A 23,521-nucleotide genomic window follows, 5' to 3' on the forward strand; every position below is an offset into this window, starting at 1 on the left:
ATCACAAGTAGGCAGAGAGGCAAGCAGAGAGAGAGAGAAGGAAGCAAGCTCCCTGCTAAACAGAGAGCCTGATGTGGGGCTTGATCCCAGGACCCTGGGATCATGATCCTAGCCAAAGGCAGAGGCTTTAACCCACTGAGCCACCCAGGTTCCCCCGGGACAAGACTACTTTCTTGAAATAAATTTTTCCACAACAGTTGGGCACTGGGGTCTTGTGTGTGGATCACAGACTACCAAAGATAACCTTATCTAGGTCTTTGAATTATTAAGAGATCTCAGTTGTATTATTATTTTTGAAAACAATACAGTATGTCATTAAAAAGATTATTCTGTTATATTAAAATCCTCATAATGTATAATTCACAAAGATGTTCAAATAATGCAAAGACATCATCAGAACAATGACAAAATTTCAAATTTACAAGCAAGAAACTTAGAACTAAAAGAAATTCAAGGAATTCTCCAAAAAATCACCTATCTAGAAAGCTGCACCTTTAAGAATCTGATGGAGAAAATTTTCCTCCAGACCAATGCCATATGTTTTCTAAAGACTCGGACTTTGCCTAAACATGTGGAAAATTCCAAGATGAATCTGCTTGGTCCTGACACTATAGATGATGGGATTAAGTACTGGTGGAAGAAGCAGGTAAACATCTGCCATGAGAATGTGGACTATGGGAGGCAGGTGTTTCCCAAAGCGATGGACCATGCATACCCCTAACAGAGGTACAAAGAAGATAAGCACCACACATACATGGGAAAAACAAGTGTTGAGTGCCTTTAGTCGCTCTTCACGAGATGCAATGCCCAGTACAGCATGGAGAATTAGGACATAAGAGAGGAGGATGAGGACTGAGTCTGTGCCCAGTGTGATAATGACCACACACAACCCATAGGTGTTGTTGACACTGGCATCAGAGCAGGATAATTTCAGAATATCCTGATGCAGGCAAAAGGGGTGGCTGAGGACATTAGCGTGGCAATAATGATAGTGCCTTAGTAATATGGGGGTGGGCATCACGACTCCTGCACTTCATAGCAAGCAACCCAAACCAATCTTACCAATCGTATCATTGGTGAGGTTGCTTGAGTAGTGCAGTGGACAACATATAGCCATGAATCGGTCAAAGGCCATGGCCAGCAGCACTGAAGATTCCAGGAATGTGAAGGTGTGGATGAAGAAGAGCTGAGTGAAACAGGCTCCTACTTTGATTTCCTGGGCTTCCCACCATAACACAGCCAATATCGTGGAGAGTGTAGACACGGACATGCCCAGGTCAGTTATTGCCAGGATGGACAGCAGATAATACATGGGCTGGTGGAGTGAAGACTCATTCCAGATAACAGAGAGGATGGTGATGTTGCCTAGAAAGGCCACCAGGTATGCAAGACAAAATGGAATTGAGAGCCAGGCGTGATCAGACTTCAGCCCATGGAAACCCCCTAAGAGAAAGGTGGGTTCCATAATACCACTGTTATTCCAGACCACCATGGTGGTGCTTCAGAAGCCCTTTGGGTGTGACAGATGCTGAGAAAATCACAGGCTATTCAGACTGGTTAGCAAATTCTACTATATTCATGTAAAATCAATCGTTAGTGTTCTTCAAATGACTTAAGAAAGACATCACAGGCAGCTGAATCATCCGGTCAGGAACAGCTTGTAAAATATGCAGTCTGGTCGCAACTGTATACGGGGATCTGTGATCTTTGCTAGGATGCTTCAGGTGTGCATCACAGCCTTGAAAAATTAAATTACATGCAAAATAGAGAAACATAAACCTTTAGATAAGTTGTGTACATTAATACAACAAAATTTAAGTGAAAATAATGAAGCTGCATTGATCTTCGAATTAGCCTGTAGATCAATTCTCATTCTTATTTACGTTTTTGAGAGTACCCTTATATCCTTAATCTCATTGTTTTAACATATTTTTCTGTTTTTCTAAAAATTAACATGCGTGATTTGTGAAAATGCAAAATAATGAGAAAGGAAAGGTCATGATGTATAATTTTAATATTTTTGATGACTTTTAGTTTTTCAAAATTTTGCAAAACATGGAAGTTACAGTAGAAGTTGTGACTGAATGATTTGTTAAATTCACGAGGAAAGCTAATTCGGGGAATTGGCACAAATGAACTTCTGAAGTCTCTTTAAATATATGTTTGCATACATTAAAACCTAACAGTAAAGGACAAAATGTTAGCGGCCTATTTATCTACTAATAAGAATAATGACATATAACATTTTTATTTATTTACCATTCTTTACTTCATAATGTTTTCCCATTTAAAAAAAGTTGTTCATATATATGAACACATGTCTCAATTAAATAAAATGATTTAATTGATTAGTTCTTTCATCTACATATCAAATGATTTCCATTTCTAATTCTTTTCCTTATTTTTCTAGGAATCTGAGTAGTCCTGCATATGTGGTTCTAAAACACACAATAATAGACCTTGTCTTTTATTTAATAATAAGCACTTGTCTTTTATTTAATATTAATAATTGTAGGATTAAATTTTAAGTTAGAACTTTTGTCTCTCAATTTATCTTTCTTAATACTTGGTAATGATAATTTGTTACACTTTTCTGTTTATTACCAAACTGACTTAGACAAATATAAAGCAGTCCCCGAATGAATTTTTTTTTAATTACTCTCAGGTAAATTTGAATTGGTGTAGACAAAATATAAATTATTTGATATTCCAAGACTTTACCTAGTTGAAATAGATAATCAGAGAGAATATGCTGCTTTATGTTCATTATTTTGACTTCTATATTATTTACCAATGTATATTTATTTGTCTATGTAGTTGTTGATCTCACTGTATAAATTATATTCTTTTTTCATTTCATATAATGTGATATCTCTATATTATTTACTAATGTTCTAGGCCCCTATTTTTGCACCTAACATTATATGAATATCTTCATGTAAATCAATTTTTTATCATATCTTAAGATTTTCTTCAGCATGGATTTTCAGAAAGGGGTTCACTGAATCAAATAATATAACATTTAGTATATACTAATATATATTGCCCAATACAAATTTAAAAATAATATTTAAAGTTATAAATCTTTTCCTAAATAATATGGCACTAGTCCCTCTGTTAAGTATATATATCTTATCTTATTTAGTTATTGTAGTAACCATATAAAAACAGAGTAACTAAAACGCTGGGATGTCTAGTTATTTGTCCAATGTTATACAACCATTAAGTAGAATAGCCAGAAATTCATGAGTCTCTCTACCATCAGTTCATGTCTAAATGATGTAAGAAATTCTCTCTGGCTATTAATAAATGTTATTTCTAAGCCCCTTTTCCCTCAAAAAAAAAAAAAGCTATTCTCTTTCATTTACTGGTAGGTCGTTCTTTCACATAAATGATTATTTATTTTCATTCTTCTATGAATTGTCTTCTTAGGCTTTTTAATACATCAATTATATTTGTTTATTGAATTATACAAAATTAATGATTTAATCAAGAACAATTAACCCATTTTTTAATAGTTTCTTATAATTTTCTTGCTCCATGGTCATTGGGTTGTAGAATTCAATTTTAGGTGGTAAATTAAACCAAACTTCTTTTGCTTAAATGTTCCTTGCAAACATGGGAAAACATTCTGTTTTACAGCAGTTGATAAGTATTGAATAGTATCTTCTTTGATTTTTTTTGGTTTGGTCTATAAAGTTTTTCCTTTCATCTGTCAAGATGCTGTATGTGTATGTGTGTGCAAGGAAGATAATAGTATAAAGAACAATATCATTAGATGTTTATAATTACTAAATTCTAACTTTCCTTATCATTTCTCAAATTATCTCTTCTTCAAAAATCTGCAGAAAATACCAGGACCTTACCCTTCTCCTCAACAATGCCTATATCTACAAACTCTTAAAAATCCCTGGTATTGGGGCCCCTGGGTGGCTCAGTGGGTTGAGGCCTCTGCCTTCAGCTCAGGTCATGATCTCAGGGTCCTGGGATCGAGCCCCGCATTGGGCTCTCTGCTCAGCGGGGAGCCTGCTTCCTCTCTCTCTCTCTCTGCCTGCCTCTCTGACTACTTGTAATCTCTACCAAATAAATAAATAAAATCTTAAAAAAAAAAAAAAATCCCTGGTATTTGTCCAGACCAGGGTGAGAACTTCCTGGCAAAGATCTTGAGTTTTCTTTTAAGTTTCAGCTGCTTGCACTTACGTGTGTGGATTTCTTTCCTGGTAGAGGAAACTGAATTTTTAATGCAGGCTTTGGAACACGAGGATTCAAGTTTTATATCCTTCTGTTATAAAGTGTGCCTTGTCCTACATAACAACTGAAAGGTTCAGAAGGAACAGGGAACCAGAGCTTCCAGGAAAAATCTCTAGTTCCCAAGTCCAACAATTCCTGATCTATATGTTCTCATCCTGTTCCTTAAGGGACTGACACATTGACTCTTCTGGATATTCTACTCACCAGTCTAATCTGAAATCTCTACCTGAGACCCCGTATCAAGAGAGAGCGGCTCATTACCTCCCATGGTCTATCCTAACCAAACACAAACACCCCCCACCCTCACCCAAAGGGTTTTCTGTTATAATTGCCAAACAGCAATTCTTTACGTCTTATGGTCTGATGATATCAACTTTCAAAATTCTTTTCTCCTCCTTCACCAGTAAAACCTTGTCCTGTCTACCTTGCCCTGCTACTTAATCTATGCACATCTCTCATACATCCCAGGAAATATAAGTTCACCCTGTGTCTACAGAGAAAGAACAGTTATTTCTACTCACTACGAGGAGTCTCTTTATGACTTTTTTGGGCTACTTTTTGAACTCATGTTTCACTCACTCCTGGTGGAGATGGAGAATGAAAGATGGACATAAGTTCCAGTAAGTAGTCTGTCTTCTCCCATGCTAGATTCTAGGAATACCTACCAATGTTCTAGGAATACCTACTACCTACCTCAGGTAGGAATACATATCAGAAGTCCCTACTTCTAGAACCATGCTTTCTCACTACTCTTGGGCCATGTCCATCAGTCCCCATCATGTTCTCTTTCTCAAGCTCTCTGTCCTTGTCCCTCTGACTCTGTTTCTGTGACTCTTCTAAGTGACCGTTTGAGTCTCTTTATATCTCCTTGTCTCTGTAGTGTCTCTCAACTGATTTCTGGTTCCATCTCTCACTGATACTCACTTTCTCAATCCTGGGGCTTCTGTGCAATGTAATAAGCAATGATATATCAGCCATGACCTGAAACAGAACCTTACCAAATTTTTTAAGTATTGAAGGATCCCCTTTAAATTCCTCCCTCCATCTGTAAACCCTATAACATTGGAGGAGTATGCAGAGCTGATCTAATGTTTTCAATATTGTTGCAAAGTATAATGTGCTCCAGTTTCCCTCCTCATAATCAAAAATGCCCCTTCCTTCCTTCCTTTCCTTTTTTTTTTCCCTTCTGAAGCTTACAAAGAACTTGTTTTATTCCAGGTACTGCTTTGTCACCTTGCAAATACGTATCTGTCAACCATACAAGGATATTGTTATTATTCTCATGTAACATAAAAGGAAATTGAGGCATGCAGCAATAAACCATTTTGCCCAAAGTCATAGAAATGGGATATAGTGAAGTAGGGTTTCAGGACTTGCTAATAAGGCTCTAGACTCTGTGCTCTTTGTCACTACGGTATGCTCTCTCTCCAGTGTGGACAGACAATGGGAGTCAGGTAGGCCTTACTAGCAGACAAGAGTAAACGAAGAGTAAGGTTAAGTATAAGGTTTTACCAAAAGTGGGTTCTTTCCAAGGGATGAAAGTCTTACTATCCTTTTCTTTCTATCTCCCTTTCTGCTTATTTTCATCTCATTTTTCTGTACCCATACCTCCTTGAATAAAACTCCTTTGTATATGTTTATGTATTTACTACTTTGATTCCCTGACTCCCATTTCACAGTCTTTGTCCTTTTTTCTCTCCTGCCGGGCCTTCACTGTATTTTCATTACTTTATGCATTTCTTTTTACTCCTGTCTTCTTCCATCTCTTTGAAGTCCTTTCCTCTTTCCCCCAGATTTCAGAGTCTTGGGTATATCCATTGTTTTCCCATGACGTTCTCTCATTGCTTTGTCCCTTAATCATGTTCTTTTCTATCTTCCTTCTGTTTTAGTGTCTTTCTCTTTATTTGTTGTTCTGCTTCTATATATTTCTCTACCTCCCTTGAGGTAAAAATCAATACTCTACTCACGAAAGATGCTACCACTGAGTTTTCTTGCTCAACAACACCCATCATCAGGGAAATACAAATCAAAACCAGAATGAGATGTTACCTCAGGCCAGTCAGAATGGTGAAAATCAACAACACAGGAAACAACAGATGTTGGTGGAGAGCCCTAATGCACTGTTGGTGGGACTACAAACTGGTGTAGCCACTCAGGAAAACAGTATGGAGGTTCCTCAAAAGGTTAAAAATGGAACTACCCTATAATCCAGCAATTGCACTACTTACTAGGTATTTACTCAAATAAGTCAGAGAAAGACAAATACCATATGATTCCACTCATATGTGGAATTTAAGAAACAAAACAAATGAGGCCACAACTGGGAATTTAAATGTCAGAATTGTGGAATACTTTTTCTGATACGGTAAGGGCATAATTGTATAAGATCAAGAGGAAGTTTGCTTTTTACAAAACAAATCATTGAATTCTTTTAAGAAAGTAATGTACATTTTTTTCTATGTACTGAACAAGAAATAAAGAAAATAGGGACTAATCCCTTATCATAGTTATCTTAATATGATTTTAGTATAATCCTGGCCAGAGAAGGAAGTTAATTGCCAACCTTCTCTCTCTTCATGGCCAGCTAAACTTTTTATGTTCTAGCCATTGCATTTTTAATTTTCAGAATATCATGTTGTCTCATATTTCTTGCCTTTGCAAATGCTACAAGTGCTCTGTACTATCTTTTTTTTTTTTTTTTCCATGTCTATCTTTGCTCATATCCCAAGACAGGCACCATTTTAGAAAACCTCTAGAACTATCCCCTACTTTCCACTGCAAGATAACAGATGGTTTGGTCTATAACCGCTTCAGGAAACTTTCAAGATTATCCTACTAATTATGGTTCATTTGATCGACATCTCTTCCTCCAACCTCACTGCTTTCTTTGAGAGCAGAAGATATATTTATCTCATGGTCACTCGATCCTGTGATACATTTGGTTCTTGTTCAACGTTTGTTGGACAATCTATCTTTGTCACAAAGAGGCTAAAGAAATGTAGGAAAAAAACAAAACAAATAAGAATAATCACAGGCACAAATTCTGTGCTCCAAACATTGCCTTGTTATCAGGTTTGTATTCTTGAAGGAATAATCAATCTCAAGACAGTCAATGTTAGTTTACAAGTGGAAAACATGAGGAACATATTTAGAGATGTTTATTTTACCATAACCAGTGTCTGACTATTGTTTTCTTCTGACAACAAAAAGGCAATTATATTGAAGAAGAGTATTCACTTTATAAACAAACCATCTATATTCCAAATTGTTAAAGGATAAATATAAAATTAAACTGTTTTGCATTCACAACAATACACAGTCATTAGAGAATTTATATTCTTCCACCAAGAGGCATCTAGCAATGTCACCTTACACTGCTTTGTTCTTTGTTCTTGCCCTCACTTTCCCTCATCCCTGTCACGGGTGTTGCCTTTTCATATAATCTTAGGAATATATATATATATATATATATATATATATATATATATCAGCTCTAAGAGAGAGCTATAAGAGAGAATGAAATCTTGCCACTTGCAGCAATGTGTATGGAGCTAGAGAATATTATGCTAAATTAAATAAGTTAGTCAGAGAAAGGCAAATACCTAATGATTTCACTCACATGTGAAATATAAGAAAACAAAGAAGCTTGGGGGGAAAAAAGAGAGAGGCAAACCAGAAAACAGACTCTTAACACTGGAGAACAAACTTATGGTCAGCAGAGGGGAGGTAAGTGGGGGGTGGGTGAAACAGATTATGGGGGCTAAGGAGGGTACTCACTGTGATAAGTTCTGGGGGGGTATAGAATTGCCAGATCACTAAATTGTACACCTGAAACTAATATTACACTGTATGCTCACTAACTAGATTTAAAATAAAAACTGTCAAAAGTTGGGGGGGGGACAATATATTTACACAATTGTTACAATTGCCTTTGTGCCAGGTGTCAGAGTTGCCTTCCTCTATCATTAATTTGATCAGTCCATCTTCCCCTAAGAAAACTCAGAAGTGCGCTCCAATGTCCAATTCCTTGTCTGATCTTGCCTTCTCCCTAGTTTGGCTACACACATTTCCAGCCTCTTTCCTACCTCACTCCTCCACTTAAGTCCTTTGTTCTACCAGCTGGGTTTATTAGCCTCTAAATATTTCATGTGTTTAGAGCTTCATGCTGCATACTCTTTATAAGATGATTTGAAATGCAAGGTTGCTTGATAAACGGGCAGCTGTCACTTGTTTAAAGAATACATATTTCCAAAAGATAGTGTAGATTCTTTTCTTTGTGTTAGGTGAGCTTAAGACAGAATATGAAAATTGTAATGTTGCAAAATTTGAGCAATATATATAATTCCTACAGCTTGGAAATGATGTTTTGTTGTTTTGTTTTCTTTTAATCCTGCCTACCTAGTGCACCCAAATTAATCCTCAAATTCTCGGTCAGGGATTAACAGTAACTCAGGTCACAGTGGGGTCCCGCTGATGACAGTACTGCTTGGCCTCCTCTCTCTGGCTGCATAGATCCCATGTCAGCGATATTCAATATGTACTGACAAACACTGAATGAATGAAAAATTTATAACCTCATCTTGCAGGGCTGTGTCTTCAAATTAAATACAATTTATGCAAAAAAATCACCCTTAAAAGACGATTTTAAAACTATGAGCTCATAGATACCATTTTTGTTAGAATCATAAGGTTGCTTTCTTGTTTATCAAGAGGGAAATGTAAAGCAAGGATTTTAAAATCTAACCAGAAGCATGCAGGGTTAGGACAGGCTGTGGAGAAAGACTGAAGGCGGCCACCATTTTTTCTCTGATGCCCACCCGAAGCTCAGTAAACACACATACCCACACCCAGAAACAACTTATATTATCACATAAGGGGACAACTATGACAACAACAAACCACATCACTCAATATCTAGGTCAATGTTCTTTTCTTGGAGTTTCTTGCTGTGACCTGCACCTATCAACAAGTTGATCCCCATGGTTGGCAGGATCGTGAATTTCCACCTATGCACTCACATGTATTACACTTTTTAGAAAGCTGGACTGCTGGCATTCATGCTAAGCACTGGGGAAGCACACGGACGCATAATACAGACCTGGCTTGCTTGAGTTGATCAAAAGGGACTGACACCTGTGACTATCAGGAAACTTACCAGCAAGTGGGTAGGCACATCATTATACCACACGTCACAGTAAAGAGGAACTAGAGATGGCACACAGTTACTAGGGTTTTGCTGATGTATAAGCACATTGATATATGCTGACCCGCACAATCTAGCTGTCCTTGATGTTTTCCCAGTGGCCCAGAAACCTCTGGAGAGTCCAGCTTAACAGGATGTACTCAGAAGAAAAAGAAAATTAGGTGAACCTTCAGAGGAGACCAGAGACCATGAGAGTGTCAGAATTAGTCATTTGTGGAGAACACTCTGAAGCCTCTGCTACTTCTGGTACAATTATGGTCACCCCACCCGTGATCCCAGAGTGCCATGTGAATATTAGAGCAGTTTCAGATTATGTACTTAAAACTTTCTGTGTGTGCCTCCTCCTCTAGATTTACTTCCTGAAAGTTACAGGGTTTTTCTTGTACAAGTTGAGAGGTTTTGAAATTTTAATTGTCATTGAGCATCTTCAAGATCAAAGGGTTTTAAATGGAGATACAGATAGAGTTCACTATGGGGTTTTATAAAAATGCAGATGTCTAGGTCCTATTCTAGACTCACTGGATCTCTTTCCTTGATGTTTTTGGTGTAGTTTTGATACTTGCTTGTTACATTATATATATTGTTTCTTGTGACTAATGTGAGTCAAGTTACTTTCCTCAGAAAAATTTCTATTTATCAATTTTTATACAAAAATGCAACATCTATTGTCCTTGAAAATCTTCTTTATCATTATTCTTAGAGATGATTATCAGGAACTTTGTTTCTTGTAATGACTTAATTATCCTGTTTTGCCTATCAGAGAATCCAACAAAATTTTCTTGTCAGTTGTATTATTCTTTTACCAACTCTCCTTGGAACTTTGCCATGTGAAAATCATCAGAAAAATATTAATTATAATCATTTTAAGTAATATCAGCTATCTTAACTATCTTAAAACTGTAGATAGTATTTTTTTGTTGTTCTGATGCTTATCTGACAGTTCTGCAATCTTCAATAGGCCAGAGTTTTGGGTCTTCAACACGGAAGGCTGGGCCCACTGCCCAGGGAAAAGGACTGTAGTAGTACTCCACATTTCAAAACCAGATTCTTAGGTAACTATCAGTCCGTTCCAGCGGAATGAGTCATGTTAGCCAGGACTGTTCATAGTTGAGAGAGAGACCCTTCTGGGGGACTACTAATCCTGGATCTAGCAAAGGAATTAAACAACTCTGATTGCACTGATGAGGTACATATTATTGTGTTTGTTTTGAATATTGTTTTATTTTATTTTATTATTTAAAAAAAATTTTTTAAAGATTTTTATTTTTTTGTCAGAGAGAGTGAGCACAGTCAGAGGCAGAGGGAGAAGTAGGCTCCCCACTGAGCAAGGAGCCCAATGTGGGACTCCATCCCAGGATGCTGGGATCACGACCCAAGCCAAAGGCAGCTGCTTAACCAACTGAGCCACCCAGGCGTCCCTTGTTTAATTTTTTTAATGTTTTATTTCTGGATATATAAAAGTCTTCTTAAGCTATCTGCAATTATAATAATCTATGAGACACTGCTTTTATAAACTGAAATGAAACATTTAAAAATGTTACATGCTTTTTAAAAAAGATTTTATTTGTTTATATGAGAGAGAGAGTGCATGTCCAAGCAGGCAGAGGGGCAGAGGGAGAGGGAGACACAGACTCACTGCTGAGCAGGGAGCTCAACTTGGGGCCAGATCCCAGGACCTTGAGATCATGACCAGACCTGAAGGCACATGCTTAACAGACTGAGATACCTAGGAGCTCCAAAATGTTACCTATTTCTAACTGCATTCTTCAAGTTCGAAAATTCTTACTGAGTATCCTTACTTTTCATGCAATGCAGTTATTTCTATAGGTTCAATAAAAGCTGGTTCACATTTTTAGCAAGAAGTGATTGGAAAAATTGGTTATACAACCAGAGCATGGCTGGGGATGGCATACTTGAAAACATTGTTCATGTAATCAGGTATTATCAACAACTGTAAAGGATCTAAAGTTGACCAGTGCTGACAAAGTCCTCTCAGAAAAACAGACCTGGCAATTGGTTATACAGTTCAGCCTTCAAACGGTTCGGAGAGGTCACTTCTGTGGAAAGCAAGGAGCCTAGAGATGTTTTGATGACTTCAAGAAGAGAAGAATTTGTTTGAAATATACAGGGACTATAGGGGAAATCTGATGGAGAAAATTTCTTGGACTGGTTTCCTAGTCTCAATACAGCAAATACTAGCAGCTTTTTATTCTGAGATTTCTTTTTTTTAATTTAATTAATTAATTTATTTATTTTAAGAAAGAGAGAGAGAGAGAGAGTGAGCACAACAAGGCAGAGGGGCAGAGGGAGAGGAAGAAACGGACTCCTTGCTGAGTAGTGAGATAGCCCCTGAGTTGGATCCCTTGTCCTGGGATCATGACCAGAGCAGAAGAACGATGCTTAATTGACTGAGCCACCCAGGCACCCCTCAATTGAAATTTCTTATGAAAATCTCTAGCACTGCAAATTTAGCAAGACCTTTATGGCAATTTAACATCCTTCCTGCCTTTATATATAAATAAGCCCCCAAATCTAATGAGTTAGCATCCTTTTGCAATTAAGAGTAATTATTTGGGGTGCCTGGGTGGCTCAGTGGGTTAAAGCCTCTACCTTCAGCTCAGGTCATGATCCCAGGGTCCTGGGATCAAGTCCTGTATCTGGGGGACGGGGGGGTTTCTGCTCAGCAGGGAGCCTATTTCCCCCTCTCTCTCTGCCTGCCTCTCTGCTTACTTGTGATCTCTGTCAAATAAATAAATAAAATCTTTAAAAAAGAGTAATTATTCTTTGGGATTATATTTTACTTAAATGGGGGATACTAAAGGGAAAAATTGTGCTTCAGTGGAAAACTATGCATTGTTTAGAGCATAGCCTTCTGAGTTATCTGATCCTGGTTATTGGTGGCTTTGTGCCTTATTGTGTCTTTGTGCTACGTTACAATTTTGTAAATGATAGATACTAATTACTAAAAACAATCCATGTTTATAGACATCCAAATATACGTTAAATATTTTAAAGATTTTATTTATTTATATGAGAGAGAGCACAAGCAGGGGAAGGGCAGAGGGAGAAAACAGACTCTCTGCTGAGCACAGAGTCCCACTCAAGGCTCAATCCCAGGACCCTGAGCTGAAGGGAGATGGCTAAACCGGCTGGGTCACCCAGGTGTCCACGACCTCTCCTGAGGTCATGAGCCCTGCCAAAAGAATTTACTAGTTGTTTCAACTAAAACCTGAGATAAACCCCTGATCTGCCTTTCTTATAACATTTACTTTAGAAAATTTACAATAGTAAATCCTTTCTCTGTCTCTTTGAGCAGTATCTTCTATAATCAGGAATGTCTTTTTTCTCAAGGACATGAGAACCATCCCTTTGAAATTAAATCATCAAGAAAGATAGGACCCCTGCCATCTAGTCTCTGTGAGAATTTAGAAGCCTAATTTGAACAAACTCCATTAATCAAATACAATTGCCTAATCACAGTGGCCACACTCTCCCTCCCCACATCCTTAGATACTTTCCTTTAGCACACTTCAACATTTCAAAAGCCTTTTGTTTCAGAGGAGATGAACTCAGCTGTATACTGAGGTATCTTTCCTCTATGGTAGCTTCTGAAAAAAATCTGTGATGACCTTGCTAATTGTATGGGAAGCCAAAAGGGTTTTAGAGCATTATACACAAACAGAAATGTTGGCAGTTTTTACTGATGGGGACATAAATGAGATGAAATGAAGGAAATGTGTCAGACTTTTGAGAGACTATGGGACTGGCCAATAGTCCCATTTTAAGCTACAAAAATGCATTAGCCTTCAAGAAAAAGGAGGAATGACCCCAGTGGTGGTTCAGAATTCAGCAGGGCTGCCAAGACTAGAGAGAGAGCCAAAGGTTTGGGAGACAAGGCTGTTTCCTCTTTGGGTTCAAAGGATGGAGCCACAGCTTTGATTCCAATGGAACAGACTGCCAATACCCAGGTGGAAGGGACAAGGCCAAAACTCAGAGTCTAAAAATGCAAGGATGCTACCCTGGAAGACCTAGAGGACAGAACATAAAGCAAAAGGGAATTATTCTCAGAACTTTAAGTGTAATGGGATTTGCCCTGCTAAGTTCTCAATTTACTTGGTACCTGTGATCCTTTACTTCTCTCTCTTAAAAAAAAAAAAAAAATTATTATTATTATTTAAATTCAGTTAGTCAACATATAGTACATCATTAGTTTCAGATGTAATGTTCAATAATTTATCAGTTCTGTATAATATCCAGGGCTTATCACATGACATGCCTTCCTTAATGCCCATTACCCAACTACTTTTCAGTTTATCTTACTTGGAATGGAGCTCTCTATCCTATAGCTGCCCCACTACTGTATTTTTGAAGCTGATAACATATTGGCTGCTTTCACAGGTGCACTGTGAAACTTTGGGGTGGATTCAGACACCCAAGAAACAGAAAAATTTCTTCCTCTGATCCGATCATGGGATTTCCTATTCTGGGACACATTGTGCAAACAGGTGCAATCCTGGATGTATGTGAAAGCTAATATGTAGCCAAGATAGTACTATCCTGGAGTATAAATAATAAAGTTTGAATTAAAGCTTTTAATTTCCTGTCCACATGAATTTCATGAAATCAGTTTCTCAGAGCCTCACTATCTTCAACTGAAAAAATAGGCAGGAATGTTTTATATAAAGTCAGGGTATTATGAAAATCAAATAAAATATATGCCTGAAAATGCCTGGAAGCACATGTTGCATATATAAGAGGTTCAAAAACAATGTTTATGGCTGTAAAAACTTTTCATTAATTCTGAGGTACCTTCCAAGTATTAGCTCATTATTATTCATTAAACATTTGACATTTATGGACTTTGTTTCTTGATTCACCTGAGGATACAAATGTAGGAGACAAGAATTGTGATTTGTGGATAAGACTTGAGTTAATGAGTGGGCATGAGAAAGGATGAAAACTCTATTCTATGATCTGAGTTTTGAGGTCATGTTAAGAAAGTAAGTTGGACTGTTTGTCACTTAGCACAACCAAAACAATAAATTCCTCCTTAATCCTATATTATTTTTTCTTTAGCATTTTTGAGCATCTGTGATATGTCTGCCTTTGTAGTATACAATTGAAGACAATTATATCACATCTGGGTGGAGTGTTACTGAGCTCTTCCAAAGTAATTCCCCCTTCTCCAAATGTGGCCTCAGTTGCATATTCATTCAGTAATTATTTATTGCAGATTTACTCACCATCAGAAAATATGCTACACATTAGGGACACAGAAACAAAATGAATGTGATTTGCCTTTCTTTGAAAGCATCCTTTATTCAGAAAGTAAAAAGAAAAGAACAAAATTATATCTGTGATTGCAAATAATAATAAACAAAGGATAAACTAGTTATAAAAGAAAATTCAAAAAGAAGGTCCTGTTTTCGACTGAGGGCTTAGGGAAGTATTTTAGAGTGAAATTAAGTGAGAACATAACTGAAAATTGAATAGAAATAAATATATGAAATTGGGATCAAGAATATTCTAAAATTGAGGGTCAGATGTGATAACTTATAAAAAGCAGAGTGCTCTGTAAATTCTACAAATCTGCAGAAGTCCAAAATGGTTGGAGTTTAATGACTGTCTGATGACGTTGGAGAAGTAGAGAAGACCCAGCCAATGTATGGTCTTATAGTATACTTCATTGCTTTAATTCTATTCTCAAAGAAAAAGAAACCATATTTAAAAGAGTCATCATCACATTATCCAATTTTCATTTTAAAGACATAACTCTTGCCTTGCATAAAGAATCAATTAGAAATTAGCAAAAGTAGATGTTTAGGAACTTGTGAGGTTATTGCAGTATTTCATTAAAGTGATATCAATGACATACTGAGATGACTAAAATAAAAATAGTGGGAGGAAGAGATAACTAGGTTGTAATTTGAGTTTAGACCTGAAAGAAATTAATACAGATGGATTTCATTTGAGGGATGAGGAATCCACTTCTATATATCCTTTGGAAGGATATACATGATCATTTTTCTGTATTAGCATTTTTTTTTTGTTTTTATCATAGATCACATTATAAGACATCAATTTTCATCCTGGTCATAGATTTTCCTAGATGCCTTAAGGGGGAGACCTCAAGATATGCACTTTCTGCTATTTATATCCATGACCAGTATTACTTGTGAATGAAATAAATCTTACATAATAACAGAAAGTGATACTGATTCTCTGCACGTCAAATATTAGGTTCTCTGCAACTTATCTTAGAAATCTTTCCTCAAACAACTGGCCAGTATGTTTCCTATTACACATCACTGTTGTATCTGCTTCTGACACAATTTTGCTAGAACTCTCACTCTAATTTACCTGGTTTTTACGCAGTACACAATGGGATTCATCATTGGAGGCACAAGTAAAAGAATATTTGCCATGAGAACATTGAAGAGAGGTGAGACATGTCTGACAAAGCGATGGACAATGGCCAGGTTGATGATGGGAAGATAGAAGATGATCACTGCACAGATGTGTGAAACACAAGTATTGAGGGCCTTGAGTTGCTCCTTTCAGGATGCAATTCCCAGCACAGTCTTGAGGATCAGGATATAAGACACAGCAATGAGCATAAAGTCTACCATAAGGCAGAGTGCTCCAAAAAAGCCATAGATGACATCAATTTGGTTGTCAGAGCAGGCTAACTTCATGACATCCTGGTGGAGACAGTAGGAATGGGATAATTGGCTTTTACTACAATATTTCAAACTCCTGAGAGTGAAGAGGAAGGACAGCACTAGAAGGACATTCTTAAGGAATAATACTATTCCTATTTTTGCAACTCTGACAGGAGTCAGAATGGAACTGTATCTGAGAGGGCTGTGGATGGCTAGGAAGTGGTCAAATGACATGATCAGGAGCACTGAAGATTCCACTGCTGTGAATCCATGGATGAAGAATTCCTGGGCAAAACAGGCATTAGCATAAATTTCAGGGACATTGAATAAGAAGATCCTCCCTATGGTGGGTAGAGAAGAGAAGGACAAGCCCATGTCAGACATGGCCAGCATGGAAAGGAAGTAGTACATGGGCTCATGCAAGGAGGGCTCTGTCTTGATGACAAAAAGGATGGTGCAGTTTCCCAGAATAGCAAAAAGACACATGCTGCAAATAGGGATAGAGATCCAGATGTGTGCATATTCCAGCCCTGGCATCCCAACCAAGAAGAAGGTGGTGATTTCAACATTCAATTTGTTAATAGACATGGTGCATTTAGAGGGCTCTACACAATGAAATAGAGATTCTTGAGTTAGTAAATATGGATGTCTGGAAATTTGGTAGAAAAATGCAGTTGTTGAAATTTTGGCTCTTTTTAGCTCTTTTTCAGCAGAATAAAATATTTATGAAACTATCATACAGTGAGAAGTGGATGTCAATTTAGACTGATATCTACCTATATAATAGACGAAGAAAACTCCTTTTGACCATGCTTTTCTTATTGAGAAACTGGAAATATATTTTTCATTCAGATATTAATCTAATTTCATTTTCCCTGTGAAATACTAGTAAACTGTCATCAATTAATGTGGAATTTTCTACTATTCCTTGCTTTTACATCCTAGATAAGATGTTGGGTAGAATATATGATTTCTAGAATGACACTGTGAAGACAAAGGAATCTCACAACTTTAATTTCTTCCTAGATCCTGGAACTCCCACAAAAGTATGATTTCACAAACTATCCTGGGTTCTATCCCCTGCTAACTCAAATTTATTGTTATTGAAATATCCTTTTAAAAAATTCCCACTATTTTCAGATCATGTATATATTTGTAAGGGCAGTCACTGCAGAGATTACTGACATGTAATGTCTCCTGTTCTCCTGGCCTGGAATTTGTGACCACATGTGTCGTGTTGACAAAAGATTAATAATAATGAAGTAGTCAGTATCACAATTTAAGAGAATCTGAATTCTGTTGAAGATTGATTCCCTAAAAGATAAATAGCCCATGTGTAAGTCTCTGAAAGGAAAAATTTTCCTAGAGGCCTGTGGAAGCCTCTTCTTGGTCTATATGAAGTTGTATGCAGTTGATTGCCAAAAAAGAGAATGAAAGCAAAATAGATGAGGATATCTGAGCACTCACCAGAAATTGGACATTTTGGAGAATACTTCTGAGTGTAGCCGAAGAATCCTAGAAGTCAATGCCTAGTCTGTCACCAAAGGTGCCTCCTTATATACAAAGGCTTGTCTCAATATCCCAAGGGACATTGAATCCTGGGGGGATTGCAGCCAGGATGAATCTGTTGAGAATAAGAATAAATGTGCAGATGCAGTAAATCCACAAAAATGGTTAATACCAAAGAAATGAAAGAAGTATCTAGACTTTAAATTAGGGACCATTTTGGTTAGAGAGAGTTTCTTAATAACGAGGGGTGGTAAAGACATGGTAAATCCCATGCAAAGTCTCTGACACTTCCGTTGGGTATTTATTTGGCTCAGATACTACTCTGCTCTGAACAGAGTGAAAACAGAAATGCTGTGAGTTGAATCTGTGCATTCAAGGAAATGGTGTAAGACAAACACCTTGTGATATACATTTTTAGCCTAGGCTTAAATCCTGAAGCCTGGATCCACCCTTCTACATATTTATTCCCAGACATCACTAGCTAAATATCCCTTAAAATCAACTTCACTTAATAAAATGAATATAAATATCCATTAAAATCAACTTCCAATAGACTTCAATTTCTCTTTTTCCGATTCTGACCTCTTCTTAGGGACCCATCTCCATAATAAGCCTTTATGCTTAATATTATATGAACTTCAAATTTGATCCCTTTAATTTCTTCACGCTCACCACTTATTCATAGTAATAGCCAACATTTATTGAGAATTTAATTTCTTCCACTTAATTGACTTTCATTCATTACTAGATGGTGATTTTGAGTCCATGAATCTTTGGATAATGACAATACAGTTATTATCTTCATTTTATTGATGAAGAAAATATTTCTCAAGGAGGTCAGCTTGTCTCTCCTAGATCATATAAAGGTTGTATGGTAGAGGTAAGGTAGGAACTCAGGTCCGTTGGATGCCTGATAACTGAACACATTTCATTCAATGAGGATGGTCAATCAATATTTGTGGAGGTATGGATTGAATGGATGATAGAATCTTACAGTTTTTTTATTTATTCTAAACTATTAGTCAATTCTGGGGAATTATATGGAACATGTAACCTCACATTTATTGACCTTTATAACAAAGAAAAGGAAAAATATTTAAGGATTCCAGAGAAAATGTTCTTGAAGCAATACACACACACACACACACATATGTATATATTTATTTACCTCCATTATAAATATATATAATGTATACATTAATATATAGTCTTGGATAGGAGCTAATACTGAGTTGATCAAAGAGAGAAAGTATAACAGAATATTACCATAATCTACTATAATAATCTCTCTTGAACTTTATGAGTTTTTTATTTTACCCATGTCCTATTGTTTTCATCCTCCTTGGAAATAAGTTCTCTTGGCTATGTTGTCAGAATCTCTACCTTTAACTCTTGGTTTTTCTCTACACTTTCTGATTCCTTCTCATAAAGGAAATGGTAGAATGTATCTGGGTTTTTATTATCATTGTATGTATATGTGTGTGTGTCACAATTGCAGTGCTGGTGTTCTCTGTTTTTGGATTATTGCCCAACTTTGGAGACAGAGTCCATTTGTCCTATGACAATATTAACAAGCTACAACAGGGCAGTTGTCATATCTATAATGGCTATTTTTGTATGAGCAGTCTCTAACACATTGAATGGTATGTGATAGGTTAGTAAATGTGGAATAAATGAATGAATGAATTGAAATGTAAAAAAAAAATGGCATCTTAAATCATATACTATTTTTAACTTTAGTATTTTTAGTATCTTTCCCATTTGGCTATGCTTGCTGAGTAAAAGGATAGTGCTTTGGTAAATGTAACATCTATTCATATGAATTTTTACTGTGTAAGTTGGCATTATTTATATTTTTACATGTGTCATTTATATATTATTTTGAAAGTTTTATTTGCATATAAAAATATTTCAAATATGGAATATTATGACACAATAGGGTGAATTATGTGTATATATAATAATTATTAATATTTGATAATACAGATTTGAAGCTTTTTTTAAAGATTTCATTTTATTTATTTGAGAGAGAGAGAGCATAAACAGAGGGAGCTGCAACCAGAGGGAGAAGCAGTCTCCCTGCTGAGCAAGGAGCCTAATGCAGGACTTGATCCCAGGATCCTAGGATCATGACCTGAGTTAAAGGCAGAGGATTAACTGACTGAACCTTCCAGATGTCCCTGAAGCATTTTTTTCTTATATATATATAAAAAAAGGCATTACAGATTAGTTGAAGTTCCTCTTGGTCCTATGTATCAAATGTGAATAAAAATATGCACATCAAACAGATGGACTGCAGGTTAAGCAATTGCTCAATGGAAACATACAAGTAAAGTTCATTTATTAGGAAAGAATATTTGAAAACAAAGATATAACTTCAGTTATATTCAGGAAGTGTTCTTTCATGGGTCTTGTGTAGGTGCTATCAGTTAAGACAGCACACACCTGGCTGACTGTCTCTATTCTTAAGCATAACTTTCCAAAGATGACTTTATTTTTCCATAATGATTCACAATTATTATTAAGTACATTTGCCATGGTTAATTTTGCCATTGGCATTAAACTCATCTCCTTGGATATAGTGTCCATTCTCTTAAGGAGAATAAGAAAGCTATATTCAATCCTCTCCCTGGATCTTTAAAAGGAGCTGATAGTAAAAGCTCTCTCTCCTCTGTTAGATGAGATGTAAGAAGTGTCCTCACTGCCTGTTCATTCAGCTCGTGATCACTTACCATAGCATATGGGTTAGCTCCATTGAGAGCACTGACAAAGTAGAAAAAAAAAGTGAAGACAGTGAGAGTTGGTGGTGCTAACAACCTCTTTCCTGCACTGAAATTTGCTCTAGCTCCCTAGAGTCCTACAGGTTTCTCTCTGTATCTGCAGGATGTTATAATATCTTATCTAATAATGTTTTAATAATATTATTTGGTTTGTTGTCACTTGTAATGGAGTGTGTATCTCATCAAAGCAAGCTTTTTGATTTTCAAGGTTGAGTGTGGAGTAATGGTATTAGTATTAGAATTAGGTTTAAATTCAGTAGGGAACTTTCACTGAGATCCCATAGATCTGATAGATCCCATAGATCTATATACACATGAGATTACTCTCCTTTTTACAACTAAATTCTAAAAAAACATGCTTATCAAGATAAGTGTACTCTTTTTTTTTTTTTAAGATTTTATTTATTTATTTGACAGACAGATCACAAGTAGGCAGAGAAGCAGGCAGAGAGAGAGAGATTGGAGGAAGCAGACTCCCCGTGGAGCTGGGAGCCTGATGCGGTGCTCGATGTGGTGCTCGATCCCAGGACCCTGAGATCATGACCTGAGTGGAAGGCAGAGGCTTTAACCCACTGAGCCACCCAGGTGCCCCAAGATAAGTGTACTCTTAATGCCCTTTATCTATTTTAGTCATCCCCCTATCTACTTCCCCTCTGGTAATGACTAGTTTGTTCTGTGTATTTAAGAATCTGGGGGTTTTGTTGTTGCGTTGTTTTGGTTTTATCTCTTTAAAAAATATTTATTCATTTGTTTTGTTTCCTAAATTCCACTTATGAGTGGAATCATATGGTATTTGTCTTTCTCTGATTTATTTCGCTTAGCATTGTATTTGTTGCAAATATATATACACACTATTTCTTGCTTATCATACTGTAAATGATGCTGCAATAAACATAGGGTTACATATATCTTTTCACACTGGTATTTTTGTTTACTTTGGATAAATATTCAGCAGCAGAATTACTGGGTTATATGGTAATTGTACTTTTAATTTCTTGAAGAACCTTTGTACTGTTTCCACAGTGGCTGCATCAGTTTGCATTCCCACTAATAGTGCCTGAGGGTTCCTTTTTCTCCACATCCTCATAACACTTGTCATTTCTTGTCTTTTTTATTTTAATTATTTTGGTGGATGTAAGGTGATGCCTGATGGTGGTTTTGATTTGCATTTCCCTGATGATTAGTAATGCTGCACTTCTGACATGTCTCTTGACCATTTGTATGTCTTCTTTAGAAAAATGTCTCTTCAGGTTTTCCAGCCATTTTTAATTAGGTTATTTGTCTTTTAGGAGTTGCGTTGTATGAGTTCTTTACAGATTTTATCTATTAAGCCCTTATAATATATGTAATTTACAAATATCTTCTCCTATTTCCTTTTTATTTTATTGATATTTTCTTTCACTGTACAAGCTCTTCTTATTTTGGAGTAGGATCTACTAGTTTAATTTTGCTTTTATTTCCCTTGCTAGAAGACAGATCTAGAAAAATGTTTCTACAGCTGATATAAAAGAAGTTACAGCCTATGTTTTCTTCTAGGAATTTTTTGGTTTCACATCTGACATTTAGGTCTTTAACACATTTTGGGTTTATTTTTTGTGTCTGGTGTAAGAAAATGGCCCAATTTCATTCTTTTGCATGTCACTTTTTGGTTTTCCCAGCATCCACTTGTTGAAGAGACTATCTTTTTCTCATTGCATATTCTTGCCTCTGTTATTGTATTAACTGACTATAGAAACATGGATTTATTTCTGGGCTCTTTATTCCATTCCATTAACTTAAGTGTATGTTTTTGTGTGCCAGTACCATACTGTTTTGATTACTACAGCTTTGTAGTATATCTTGGAATCTAGGATTATGATACCTAGATTACTTCTTCTTTTTTTTTTTTTTAAGATTACTTCATTTTTTAAATGATTCCCAAGAGCTATTTACTTTGCTTTTATTTTCTTTTCTAGCTCTACATTAGTAGGGTTTCCCAGACATTGATTAATTCTTTGGATTTACTATCATACATTTTATTCATATCTTCCAAGGCTGATCAAAATCATGGAATATTTTTATATACTTACAAAGTTTATTAAAAATAGATTGCATATAGGGGCGCCTGGGTGGTTCATTTGGTTAAGCAACTGCCTTCAGCTCAGGTCATGATCCTGGAGTCCCAGAATCGAGTCCCACATCAGGCTCCCAGCTCCACGGGGAGTCTGCTTCTCCCTCTGACCTTCTCCTTGTTCATGCTCTCACTGTCTCTCTCTCAATAAATAAAATGTTTAAAAAAATAGATTGCATATATATATACCACATCTTTTTCCACTCATCTGTCTATGGTCATCTAGCTGTTTCCATGGTATGGCTATTGTGGACATTGCTTCTATAAACATGGGGTGCATATGCCCCTTCGAATCACTATATTTGTATCCTTGGGATAAATAACTAGTCATGTAATTGCTGGGTTGTAGATTAGCTCTGTTTTCAACATTTTGAGGAACCTCCATAGTGTTTTCCAGAATGGCTGCACCAGTTTTCATTCCCACCAACAATGTAAGAGGATTCCCCTTTCTCTACATCCTCGCCAACATCTGTCATTTACTGAGTTGTTAATTTTAGCCACTGTGACTGGTGTGAGGTATCTCACTGTGGTTTTGGATTTTTATTTTCCTCATCCTGAATGATATTGAGCATTTTTTCATGTGTCTGTTAGAGGATGTGGTATATATGTGTATATATATAATGGAATATTACTCAGCCATCAAAAAAAATGGAATCTTGCCATTTGCAATGACATGGATGGAACTAGAACCTCTAGAGCAAGCATGCATATCCTACATAAATGCCTAGAAATGGTGAAAACACACTTCCAAATAAGAACCCTGATAGACATAAAAAAAATCTACATTTGCTTTTTAATGATTTATCATACATCTCTTATTAAAGTGATTTCTAAGGCTAAAAAATACTGCCTCTTCTACTTGAAAATGTGTGCATATTTTTCTAACATATGTATTTGTATGAAAACAATCTAGAACAGATAAATCATCTAGATCCCACAGCAGGGCCTTGTCAAATAGAAAACTTGTTCATAATTATGAAATATTTACATAAACATGAATAGGACA

At 36.3% G+C, this 23,521-nt stretch overlaps 2 protein-coding genes across 2 annotated transcripts; both read right to left on the bottom strand.

The window, feature by feature from the left end:
* Positions 1 to 544: 544 nt before the first annotated feature.
* LOC116865290 (olfactory receptor 51L1-like) lies at positions 545 to 1,492 on the bottom strand. Its single transcript, XM_032853568.1, is given in 1 exon segment — positions 545 to 1,492. A coding segment is annotated over 1 exon segment (948 nt).
* A 14,267-nt stretch (positions 1,493 to 15,759) lies between these two features.
* On the bottom strand, positions 15,760 to 16,704 carry LOC116864852 (olfactory receptor 51A4-like). The gene is given in 1 exon segment (XM_032852670.1): positions 15,760 to 16,704. A coding segment is annotated over 1 exon segment (945 nt).
* Between the last annotated feature and the right edge of the window lie 6,817 nt (positions 16,705 to 23,521).

Source organism: Lontra canadensis, unplaced genomic scaffold (genome assembly GCF_010015895.1).
Source record: "Lontra canadensis isolate GAN:19392208 unplaced genomic scaffold, GSC_riverotter_1.0 scaffold7, whole genome shotgun sequence".
Lineage (NCBI taxonomy): Eukaryota > Metazoa > Chordata > Mammalia > Carnivora > Mustelidae > Lontra > Lontra canadensis.